At 41.8% G+C, this 11,781-nt stretch overlaps 1 protein-coding gene across 1 annotated transcript; it reads left to right on the top strand.

Moving 5' to 3' along the window:
• The first annotated feature begins 1,403 nt into the window (after window positions 1-1,403).
• On the top strand, window positions 1,404-11,564 carry LOC108030993 (alkaline phosphatase 4). The gene is made up of 3 exons (XM_017104194.3): window positions 1,404-2,106; window positions 9,478-11,036; window positions 11,103-11,564. Exons 2-3 carry the CDS (start codon window positions 9,686-9,688, stop codon window positions 11,195-11,197), a joined length of 1,446 nt encoding a protein of 481 aa, XP_016959683.1. The 5' UTR covers window positions 1,404-2,106; window positions 9,478-9,685; the 3' UTR covers window positions 11,198-11,564.
• Window positions 11,565-11,781: the final 217 nt, after the last annotated feature.

Raw genomic sequence — 11,781 nt, 5'->3', positions numbered from 1 at the left:
ATTTAAAACAGTTGTGAAATGCACTTGCATTCTGTGAAATCCATTCTCTATCTTTCGTTTTTTATTTCCGTGATTTTGGCAGCACACAGTAGAATGCATTTTAAAGCGACCTAATTTTTTGGTCATAATTACCATTTTTATTTTAATTTGACAAGCACTTCCCGTTGAATTGAGCACAATTAATTTGCAATTATTGCATTGTTATTTGCTTTCGCATTGTGAGTGTGGGTTGGTTTTTGGCAATTCAATTTCGCTGTTGATGTCATTTGCGTGTCTAATTGGTAACGAATAATAGAGGGATTGTTTGCTGGCTTTTTAGGGGAATGATATGTAGTACTTGTTTGTGTTTAGAATTCTTCTGGTTTCGATTGGGGATTTGCTGGGAATGGAGCGTTGTTGGCAGCTCGCCTGCCGCACTTTCAATGCCAACGCGCAGCCCAGCAGAAAATGGCAGAGCCGCAGTCGTCGTCGCTGCTGAAAAGCCCGAAAGCTTCCGATTGCGAAGAGAGAAGAAACGAAAACGAGCCATTGTGGGAGAAAAGGGAAGAATGGGGCCCAGAAAGGGGAAGAAAGCTACACATGTGTGGATAATATCCATTGGATACATGTACGCATGTATGCATGTGGTGAAAGGAGCTGAGCGTCCCACTGCCAGAATAGAACGCTCACGAATATACCCACATAGAGCACTTAAAAAGGAGACTCTGGCAAGCTCAGCTCAAGTTCAAGGATGTTATGTAACAGCGGGGAGAGCGCCGAGTGAGCTGGTGGTGGTGTAAGTGCAAGTAAGCAGCTCTCTCGCAGCAACCCACACAAATGCAGCCGTTCCTCATCTGATCCCCTTTCGCTTTCTCACTCGCCCTCTCCATCGCCGTCTCCCTCTGGCCTGCCCCCACCACCCCCTCCTTCCCCTCCTTGGCATGTACTTGCAGTTTAAGTTGTGCAGTCTGCCCTGACGCGCCTTGTTTACTGCCAGTGCCCGGTACAGTGATCACCCGGTGGGAAAGAAGATCTACTGTACTTTTAATTTTCAACTTTCTACTTTCTTTCTTCTACTTTCTTTATCATAGGAGTCATAAATAATCCAAAGGGTTACGATTTTGAAGTAAAGATTATTTGTAACATAGAATTCCTTTTGTTTTTTTATAAAGTTTTGTATGACTTCCCTAGCATCCTCTCTGTAATTCTCAACCAGTTCTCGTTTTTGAGTAACACAGAATTAAAGGTGATAGGAAAGTTTTAGGTAACTTATTTTAAAAATAATAATTAAATAATCTATCCAAATAATAAAAACTTTTACTGTACTAAATTCTATCTAACTAGCCTTGCCAGTTCCTTATAATTCTCAACCAGATAGCGTTTCTTGGTTTAAGTAAAGACACTGGTGATAGGGAGTGGTTAATTTCAAAATGATTGGGGAAAGGATTGCTTTTAAAGCCAACATTTTTTATCTTTTCTTCTTGCCACTAATGGTTTTCTTTTTTTTCTTAGAAGAGTGCCCACTGTATGTGCACTTAGTTCGCTGTGTATCTGCTCGGTCTGGGCTTTTCGGTTCGTATTCCGGGCCTGGGCGAATTGTATATAATTAGCGCATTTATTGACTAACTGCCGCTTGCAACACAAAATGTTCGTAGCAACAAAGAGCGATAGAGGGAAAAACAATAATTACTTGGCTTACTGGCCTGGCCCTCCCAAGTACACGGATATCAGCTGCCATATATACTTATGACGTGTGTAGGTGGGACCTGCTAATACCTATGTACACGAAGCACGGTCAGGCGATTTCGATTGACAAATGTGCGTGTGCTGCAATTTTCCACCGGCTAAACCAGCCCCCAAAGCTACCACCCAGCCCACACACACACCCCATCCATACGGCCTGATTGCATCTCTTTCCTCGGTTCTAGTCCTCTCTTTCTAGCGGCACAAACATTGCTGGCGTTTCGATTTTAATTTCTTAATTGAATTTGTTTGGGGCGCAAGTCTTCATATGTGTGTGCTTGGAAAAGCGATACCCTGACTGCAACTCTTGCATACCTGGGCACTTTGAAACGGCCGTATCCGCAGATGTATCGCTAGAATCGCTCGTAGGTGCCATATTTTCAGGTAAATATATACAACTAGCGATGCCCGTAGCTACATGTATCATCGGGTATATGCAACAGATGTTAGTGCATGTCGGGCATGTGGCGACTTTCATAACTTACCAACTCGTGCGCCGTTTTCTTATTTCTTATGTCATGCGCACCGCGGCGCTTTAAAGGGTTCTCAGATACAGATGCAAGTTCAGATACAGATACACACTCGCGATGCACTGGCGCACACCGAAAGCTTATATAGCGGCAAATGTATATAGCTATATATATGTATATAACTGCTCGCCCGATACACACACACATCCGTGGCTTGCACTTCCACAGGCACAGTGACCGCCAACTGTATGTACCCACTTTTTGTGCCAGCGGCGGAGGCGACTTTTTTATCGCTGGCACTGTTGGGAAATGGGAAAATTGCATTACAGCTAACGAACGAATTTCGTTACAGCTTGCAATTTCCAAAAGGAAAGTGGAAAAGGGCTTTAAAAACTTTAAGGAAATTGCTTTACTTGGCAGAGGAAGAGGAAGAATACCAGGAAAGAAAGCAGAAAGATTTGATTGCAATTTTCAGAAATTTAAAAATATTAAATGGCAAGTCTTGTTACTTTTAAGGGTGGCTAACAATTATAAAAAGTAAATTTTTTCATTTTAGTTTTATTTTGTCTTATGGTTTTCTAGTACAACTCTTGTTTGGTAAGGTCCCAGGAAATATTTTTTACGTTATAAAAAAAGTATTTTTACCATGAAAAGCATTTTGAAAGCCTGTTGGCCTTCTTTATTTGAATTTCAGTGAATTTCTTTTCAACGAATTTTCAATTTATTAAAGTTTTAAGAGTTGTTTGGGAACATCTTAGGCAATAAATCATGATAGGGCGGAATATCAAGTATACGTCAAGTGTGACAAATTTCGCCGAAAAGGCCAACAGCTACTAAAAATACCCAAAGCCGCGCTTGACTTTGGTGGCGCGGCTATAAACCAGATTTAAGTGCACACACGTATTTATATCCCGCGCGAGTGTATAAACGTATCTGTATTTCCGCACAGAAAGGCGCATCTATTATAATAGAGTGTGTATGCTTCGGGGAAATGTGTGGCAGAGTGGGAGGGCTACATTTCGCCAGCACTGTGTAGGCAGCTGCTGCTGCAACAACCGCTCTGGCCCTGCAGCGCCCCTCTTCTCCTCTCCTTCTCCCTTTGCGGCGCATGACTGTAGTAGGTGACCTTGACAGTGAACTTGAAATACATGCCGCAAGGATTCGCTTTGAGCGGCTCTCTCTCGCTCTCCCCCCTGTGCGAGTGTGTGAAACGCTGCGGAATGGAACGGCGGGAGAGAGAGCTTTGGCAAAGGCGAAACTGCAGCTGTGTGAGGGTGGTGAATTGGCCGTGTAGCAGTACATGGCCTGCATATGAATCATCGCTTCTTGCGACGAGTTGTCTGCAGTCGACGCTTGTGAAATATGTGCCAGAAATTTCGCTTTCATGTTTCGCCCTTGCAGGGGCAAGCCGCCACGGAATCGGAAATAGAAAGGAGAGGCTATCTTTATGCAACGGCCGCGCCAATGGCGAGCATATGCTGGCTGTTGCACCGGACGGACAAGTGCGCCAAGTGCAATGAGTCACATTTGCATTCTCATTCTCGTTCCCAAGCCCATTCCCATTCCCATTCCCATTTCGATTTCGATTTCGTTCGCTGTTTTCTGGCATTCCCCTGCAACGACTTTGATATTGTGCATTCAACTTTGGCATTTGGGCTCTCGTTTGCGGCTCTCCTGGCGGGCGAGGGTGGATTTTATGTGTATGTGCCGCCGAGCCGACCCCTCCTCAATCCCTTCCCCTGGCGCAAGCCTTGCACATTTCCTGGAAGCTGGCTGGAAACTATCTGCCGCCTGGCAACATGTCGTATGTGCAATGTCTTGCCATTTTCTCGAAATCGCGCTGACCCAATTGCACCTTAATCCTAAAAACTAATTAGGTTTTCTGTTTATAGCTCTGGTAACGGGCCTGCCAAAAATGGCCAGCCAATTAATCAAAATGCACTTCGAGCATGCAAAATGCTATTTTCAAAAACAATTAACACGGACTCTCACCCACAACCGCGGACACACACACCTCTAACCTGAATAAACACAGGAAAATGCTGTTGGAAACAGTTGCTAAAATTATAAAATAGAAAACGGAAAAGATACACGGCGAAACAGAAATTTGTATCTGTGCGATAATGAATACGTAGGCCGGCGGAGATGAGAGATGCAGAAGCGGGCAGAAAACATGCGATACAAGTTGTGAGAACACGGAAAAAAATAATACTAAATTGGATAGGGACTTCTATAGGCACTTTTACCAAGCTCCTAAGAATATTTTATCTATCTTAAATAGATTTCTTAGAAACTGAGTATCTCGAAAAGTACGGAGGTATTCAACAAACAATAAGATACGAATCTAGAATATTAGCTCACAACTTCAGGAGGTTTTCTTTAAGTGAAAAAATCTTTAAAGGGATTTCAACCTTAAGTATTTGTTGTTATTCCTTGAATATTCATATCCATAGAGAATATCTTTTTTAAATACCCTTGGAGCCTTTCGCGCCGTGTACCTGCAAATGGAAATGTATCTGAAGGTACCTGCATGGCCTGGCAGGTGGATTAATTTGAGGGCAAGGGAAGCTAAGAACATGAAATTGTATTTGAAAATTAAATTATTTTCGGTAGTTTTCCATATCTGCCAAGAAGAGAGAGCGGGAGAGGGAGAGAGTGCACATCACATGAGCGCATTGTATGTGTATGCGGTAACCTTGAGATTGTTAGTTGTCCGCTGGAAAGAGATAGCCTGCCCTGGGGGCAGAAAGAGAGGCAGAGAGCGAAAGCGCGAGAGAGGGGGAAATGCAGTTTGCGAACTGCGCTTGTGTGCGTTCAAACTTTTCGCTTTGGCACATTTCTTTGCGACGTCCGGCCATCTCGCTCGCACTCTCGCCATCCCTCTCGCCCAGCAGCTTGTTTTTGTTGTTTGTTTTTCGCCTGGTGTTTGTTTTTTCCCTTTACTTTTTTCGCTTTTCGAGCGCAAATGCAATTCACGTTCAAGGCCACGCTATATATACATATATATGTATATATGCGTGCGACAGTGTGAGTGTATCGTCAGTTGTCAACTATTTTTCAGTACAGCCACCGACACAGATACGAAAAGCTGGCACAGATACGCACACAGATACACACAAGTGCAAGTGCACACAATCAATAAATTGCAACTTCTCGGTTTTATCTCTCTTCCGTTCCTTTTTCTACACTTTTTCTTGCTCTTGTCTTCGCCTTATCGCCGTTTGTCTTTCTACTTCGTGTTTGGCAAACATTAAAGAAAAGTATCTGAGATACTGCAAAGGGGAAACGGAAAGAATTTCACTCAAGCGCATTTCCTAACAAAAATAAACCAAATTGCACAATTTAGGGAATTATTTTCAGGATTTTGGTATACACAATTTATACGGGCCATGGATTGGCATGGTTTATGGATCGTTCATTTTTCATACGGTGAGGCACTATTACGAAAGTAGGTGCCCCTGAGATCGCCTTCTAAAGATTTAAATGCATAATTTTCCACCCCACTGCATCATTTATTGCACCCATGTGGGTCTGGACGAGTCATGTTGCTCATCCCCTACATCACCCCCCTGTATTATATAAATTGCTGTCAAATGCCAATGAGAATGGCATGCAATCAAGCGTAAACTATAGAGAAATACCAATTATGGCAGATGCTAAGACGTGTGGGCTAGTGGAAATTTTCTTATCATATAACGCAGCTGCCTAAGGTCAGGCATCTTATTAAGTCGATTACAGCAAACTATGCAATATTGGCACTTTTATTAGTACGAACTTCTCAATAGACATATGCATTTATCCAAAATCTGAACTCAATTAATTTTTGTGGTTCGCTTTGTTTGGGGATTTCAAATCTAATGTTCCTCGTTGTGCCAAATAAAAAATAGAAGGGATTAAGTCATTATTAAAATCATTTCTAGAAAATTAAAGCAACAAGAAAGCACTAAACAATTAATTATTTTACCTTGATAATACTCTGTTTTCCTTCATAGCATGAGCAAGAAGTATTTTCAAAATAACTTTTAAAGCGTATACAAAGATTGCCACTTCGCAAATAAATAGAAAAAGTGTTTTCCCCAATACAGCGAGGCAGATGCGGTAATCAATGGCCGCCACAAATCTGAGTAATATTATGGCTTGGCTTGAAAACTGAATTAACATCACTGTCGTTCAAAGGGGTTCTAAATGGCACTATGAAATATTTTGATTCTTTATATTCCAACTTAAAATTGGGAAGCATGCCCTGACGTCTGAATTAGTTAACTTTTCAGTAAGCTTTACCCCTTTTAAAAAGACGTCCATGTCCTTGGAATGTTTTTGAGGGATGTATAGAAATTGCACTTGTGTTTAAATACTGCGCTGCACTTCATTTCAAGCGCTAATTTTAATTGCACTTTAACAAATAAAGCGAATTTTCATTGCAAATTCGCATCAGGCGTGTTAAATTAATGTTTAATTGGGATTTCACTTACTGGGCTTTGCATTTTCCGCCGGAAAATGTGTCAAGGAAATTCCGCGCTCCTTGCCATATGGAAAGCGAACACGGAAAATGTTTTAGGCAGGCGCCGTTGGAATGCAAACAACACTCGATGATGGGAAATTCTATTTGGGGGGCAAGGTCATGGCTGCGAAGAGTCGCTCTCTTTCTGTCCCATGCACATGAATTGCCCTGGGGGAGGGGCTGGCCAACACCCAGTTTTCCGGGCGTGGACTGGGTGTGGGCGTGGTCGTGGGCGGGGACGTGGGCGGCGGTGATGCAGCAGCTTTCAAAGACATCCTGCAAAAACATTGACGTGGGCCAGCCAAGTGACCCACATGCGTCACGCCCGTCGACTTCCTGGGCCCTGCTGCCATTCAAAAGCCCTGTTCTTGGCCATGTTCTTGGCCACGTTCCCGGATTCTCGCCATCTCATCTTCCTTGCTCGATGGCTCTGCTAACTCGATGGCCACTCGCCGCTAATTGCATCCTGCGGCGATTGTCGGATGCATACGAAATGCCATTTGCACTGCAAATCATTTTGCCAGCGGGCAAGATCTAATCCTTCGCAAGCCGCAACAGATTTCACCAGCTGTTGGCACATTTTATGCATTTTAAATGGGTTTCGGTTTGAAATTTGCTGTCTATGTGAAGGCTAACAAAGTCAGGATGCTCCTTAGTCATTTTCTCCTATTACTTCATTACTTATTCATTTATGCATTTTCTTATCACAAGATAAAGAATTTATTTTGGGACACACTATCTCTAACACATGGTTTTCAATTTGGAAAACGTATGAATATAAATATCTTAAAGCGTACGTTAAGAGGACCTTAGGCCAGAGAAAGCGAAAATGTTTGGGAAAGGTGTTAAAAAGCTTAGAAAAGTATAATTTTATTGGAGAAATCTTCCTATCTTGCAACTTTTTAACTATCGTGATTGATGTACAAAATTTAAAGGTCCTTTTGGAAAACATACCACAACTATTGCAATATTTAAAGGTTTAAGAACTCTCTTATCTAAACTAAAATTCAATTTTATTTGGATTTATTTTAAGGAATTCTTTACTTAAAATTTATAAGTATGTATTAAAAATATAATATTTAAATTTATAATAAAATCATTCTTTGCTTAAAAGATGAAAGCTGAAATTATTTAAGAAAACTGAAAAAATACTCATTAAAAATGTGGCATGAAAATCTGTTTTTTAATGTCTTAGTTATATTACCTTCTAAAACGCAGGAAATTGACCATTTTTTAATTTTCGATTTAGATGCTTGAAAAGTGAGTGCTGCCAGACCTATGAAATGCATTTTGTCTGATTTTGCCATTTTCTCCACCCCTTCAAGACCCCACCCTTGACGGCGCAAAAAGGTTTTTTGGCCACTGGGGGCGCTCTAAAAGCTCTTCCATAAGCTCAGTCAATGAACGAACCTTTTAAAGGGGTGAAAACTGAGCTTTTCGTACTCCAGTTGCCAGCCAAACTTACCCTTGATGAACGAAGCACTATCATAGAGCCCGTGGCCCCCGTTTTCTTTTTCCACCTTTAATCATGGTTTGGGGTAGGTTAAGAAAGGAACTAACCCCCAGCGCCACCCCCACTCAGATTACGCATACGCAACGTGGGCTGCTGCTTGACAGGCAAAATCACAGCGTGATTGAAAAATTGTCTTTGAAATTGCTCAGCGATTTCCGCAAGTCCGGAACCGTTGCGAAAACAAATAGATGAGCAAATGGACATATTGATAATCAAAGCGATACTTGACCCACCGAGTGCCATTGTCAGTTGAGTGGGATTCAAATTGAAATTGTGACAGTTTCGCTGGGGAGAACTGACCACATGTCAATGCAAAGCAACTTCAAAGCGACGAAATGACGGACGTGGCAAAGTGGCAGGGGCGGGGTCGCCATCAGGGGGAGAGGGGGCGTAAACGCAGGCTAATGGCAGGTAATTGAGGCAACAATTTCGCATTCGCATAACTGGCAAATGAACAGACCATTTGCTGCCCTGTGTGAGCCAATTAATTGGGCGAGAATTCGTAAGCGAAATAGTTCGTCGCATGGGGTGGAAATGGAAAACGTCATTTGAATGCCAAATGACAATTAGCAGAGGGCAGAGGCCATCCCATCCTGCTTTCGGCCAACTCACAAATCAATTGTGGCCAACACACATGTGAGAAATAGTTAATAGCCAAAGCTGAGACGTCTTTGACCCCTCAAAACAGCAATTGAACCTGGAATTCGCAATGTCGTGCACTGGGAAATTAGACTGTACAGCCGAAAACTTATTAAACTTTTATTTATTCCCTGAAAATGTTATAATTCATGAAACTAAATAACTTGAACTACTTATAAGTAGCCAATCCAAATGTACATTATTTACGGTATTCTGAATAACGCAGCACTTGTAATTAAAAATACTAACAATAAATTAATTTATTAATTAGTCTATAATTCATTTAACGAATAAAATGGTAAACTGACATAGGTATTAAAATGCTGTTTCTCTGGTAATTAAGTTGAGTTTTCTACACTCAAAAATATATTTGCTATGAATAATCAAAAGCACCAGAAACAAATTATTTTGGCAAACTTAATTAATATTGAAGATTTTTGTTTAGATGCTGTTACCTAAAGTGTAAAGTATGTAAAATAAACACATTAAAAACAATTTATTTGGATAATAAACCCTTTAGAAAATTAATATAAGTTTTAAAATAACATGAAACATTTTTTAACTGCATATTTTTAAAGTCCAAAACATTTTTTTAAAGTGTATTAATTTTTTCCCCGTGTGTCTTGCATTAGTTGACACGCCAATTAGTGCATTTATAATTCATGACGTGGGTTAATTGCTACACTTAAACCCAACTAAACGGCCAGCTATTGGGGGCTGTAAGGCCCCTAAGAGGAAACCCGAACCTTATCTCGAACAACAGATAGCAGATAAAGTTGTTTATGGTTTAACCCGAAGATCAGAGAGCCTCTGTGAATCAGTTTTTGACACATCTTCGCAATGGTAACCACACAACGGACCAAAGAGATTTGCCAGGCGGTGCGGTTGAAGTCCACGCAGGTGTTCCTGGTGGCCGGAACTTGTTTGATGACGGTGATGGTCACCCTGCTCTGCATTGGCTTTATGACCCGGTATGAGGTGGAGAACGAGGTGGCCAACGTGGCGGATGTGGACTACTGGAAGGACAAGGTGGCGCCATCGCAGAAAATCTGGTATGACAGGGGCATTGAGGAGCTCAACGAGGCGCTGAGATCTCCCAAGGATACGCAGTATCCCAGAAATGTAAGGATATTTCTGGTTCAGGGTGTTGATGGTCGAGACTTGGCTGCCTTTCGGTTTTCAGCTTCAATAGATAATAGCCAGGGAAATACCAACTTCGTTTGGGATCAGTTTCCCCACTTGGCTCGCTTGAAGAACAGCTGCAGTCGGCAGTTTCCCTGCCAAGTGGACAGGGTTTCCAGAGCAATTTGGTCTGGGATCCCCTTGGATGAGGTACCCGCAAGCCCTACAGATTGCGGAGAGCTGGTTAATGAAACAGAATACCCGCTGAGTATTCTTCGCCAGGCTCAATTGGCTGGTCTAAGAACGGGATTTGTGACCACCCTAAGGATCACAGGATCCACAGGAGCCGCTTTGGGAAATACCTACAGCCACTACGAATGTGATGAGAGGATGCCTTTGGGATTTTCAAGATTTGGGTGCCAGGATACTGCTCGTCAGCTGATCTTCGGTGAGACTGGTAAATCCCTAAATGTAATCATGGGAGGTGGGAGGCAAATGCTGAGCAGTGTGGTGCCCAAAACCCACTGGGATCCAGTGGATGAGCTGCTCTGCGAGTCCAACGATGGTCGCAATCTTCTAAAGGAGTGGAGGAACCAGAAACTCAGGGAGAGCAAAGTAAACCCCATAAAATTCGATTTAGTACAGCGAACCGATGAGCTGGAGTCCTTGAATGCCAGTAGTTTTGATCATATTCTGGGCATAATGGCAAATGGAGATTTAAGAAGAAATTCAAGGGCGCCAAGTCTTAAATTGATAGTCGAAAAGTCTGAAGAAGTAATGAAAAAGCCAGGACAAGGTTACCTTCTCATAGTGGAACACTTTGTTAAGTCAGACATTGACAAAAGAAAGGAGCTGCAGCTTTTGAACGAAACTTTGGCTAATCTTCACGAAGATAGAGATACTCTTACGTTAGTTTTCATGACCAATGCCGTCTATCCCAAACCAAGTTTGGATGTGAGTGAAGAAACGGAGACGATAAACCACCTTCCTGAGACTTCTGGGGAGACGGAACTGGAAATCCAACAAAGATTATATCGAATGCCTCCGGATAGTTTGCTTTTCGCACGGGGTAAGTCTTTGGAATTATCTTATTTATCGTGTTTATTGACTTTAGGTCCCTTTTTGAACTCCGCAGGACCCAAGTCAGCAATTTTTCATGGTGTTCGGAGGGAAACCTTTCTGGCTCATGCTGTGGCCCATGTCCTTAGCAAGAGTATAGTTAAGGGATAACACATTTTATCGACGTTGTTTATACTAGTAAAATTTAGTAAGGGCACAATATTTAGTTTCTTTATTAAAATGATTTTTAAAAAAAATAATAATAAATCACTGCAGTAAGTAACTGAGTAAACGAAATAAGTATGTTGGCAAAAAAAAGATATTAAAACAAAGAAACGCAAAATATTTAATATTTTTTGATTATGGATCAAAATGTATAGGAACTTGTTTATACAATATTTTTTTAACTAACAAGAAAGGGGTTTCAAGACGCACCTATTTTAAAAACGAAATTTATCGTACAGAACTGCAAACTCATATAGCAGATACCTCAGAATATAACATCCCAAATAAAACGCCACCTAATATTTTGATTCGATTTATTAAACTTTAACTAGGGATTGTTGATTCAATGCTTCTAATAGTTGGTAAGTCACATGATAACATTGCCGCCGGCCTCGGCAGCAGTTGCAGTTGCATTTCCTGTTGCATTTCCGGTTCCACTCGAAGGAGCCACCCAATTGAAGGCGTGGCCGCCGGCGGACATCGCTGCAGCAGTTGCCACCTCTCTAGCTGTTGTTGTTGCCGCCGGAGGT

Source organism: Drosophila biarmipes, chromosome 3R (genome assembly GCF_025231255.1).
Source record: "Drosophila biarmipes strain raj3 chromosome 3R, RU_DBia_V1.1, whole genome shotgun sequence".
In the NCBI taxonomy this organism is placed as follows: domain Eukaryota; kingdom Metazoa; phylum Arthropoda; class Insecta; order Diptera; family Drosophilidae; genus Drosophila; species Drosophila biarmipes.
The sequence above is the reverse complement of the archived record's forward strand: the minus strand, read 5'-3'. Positions and strand labels throughout refer to the sequence as shown.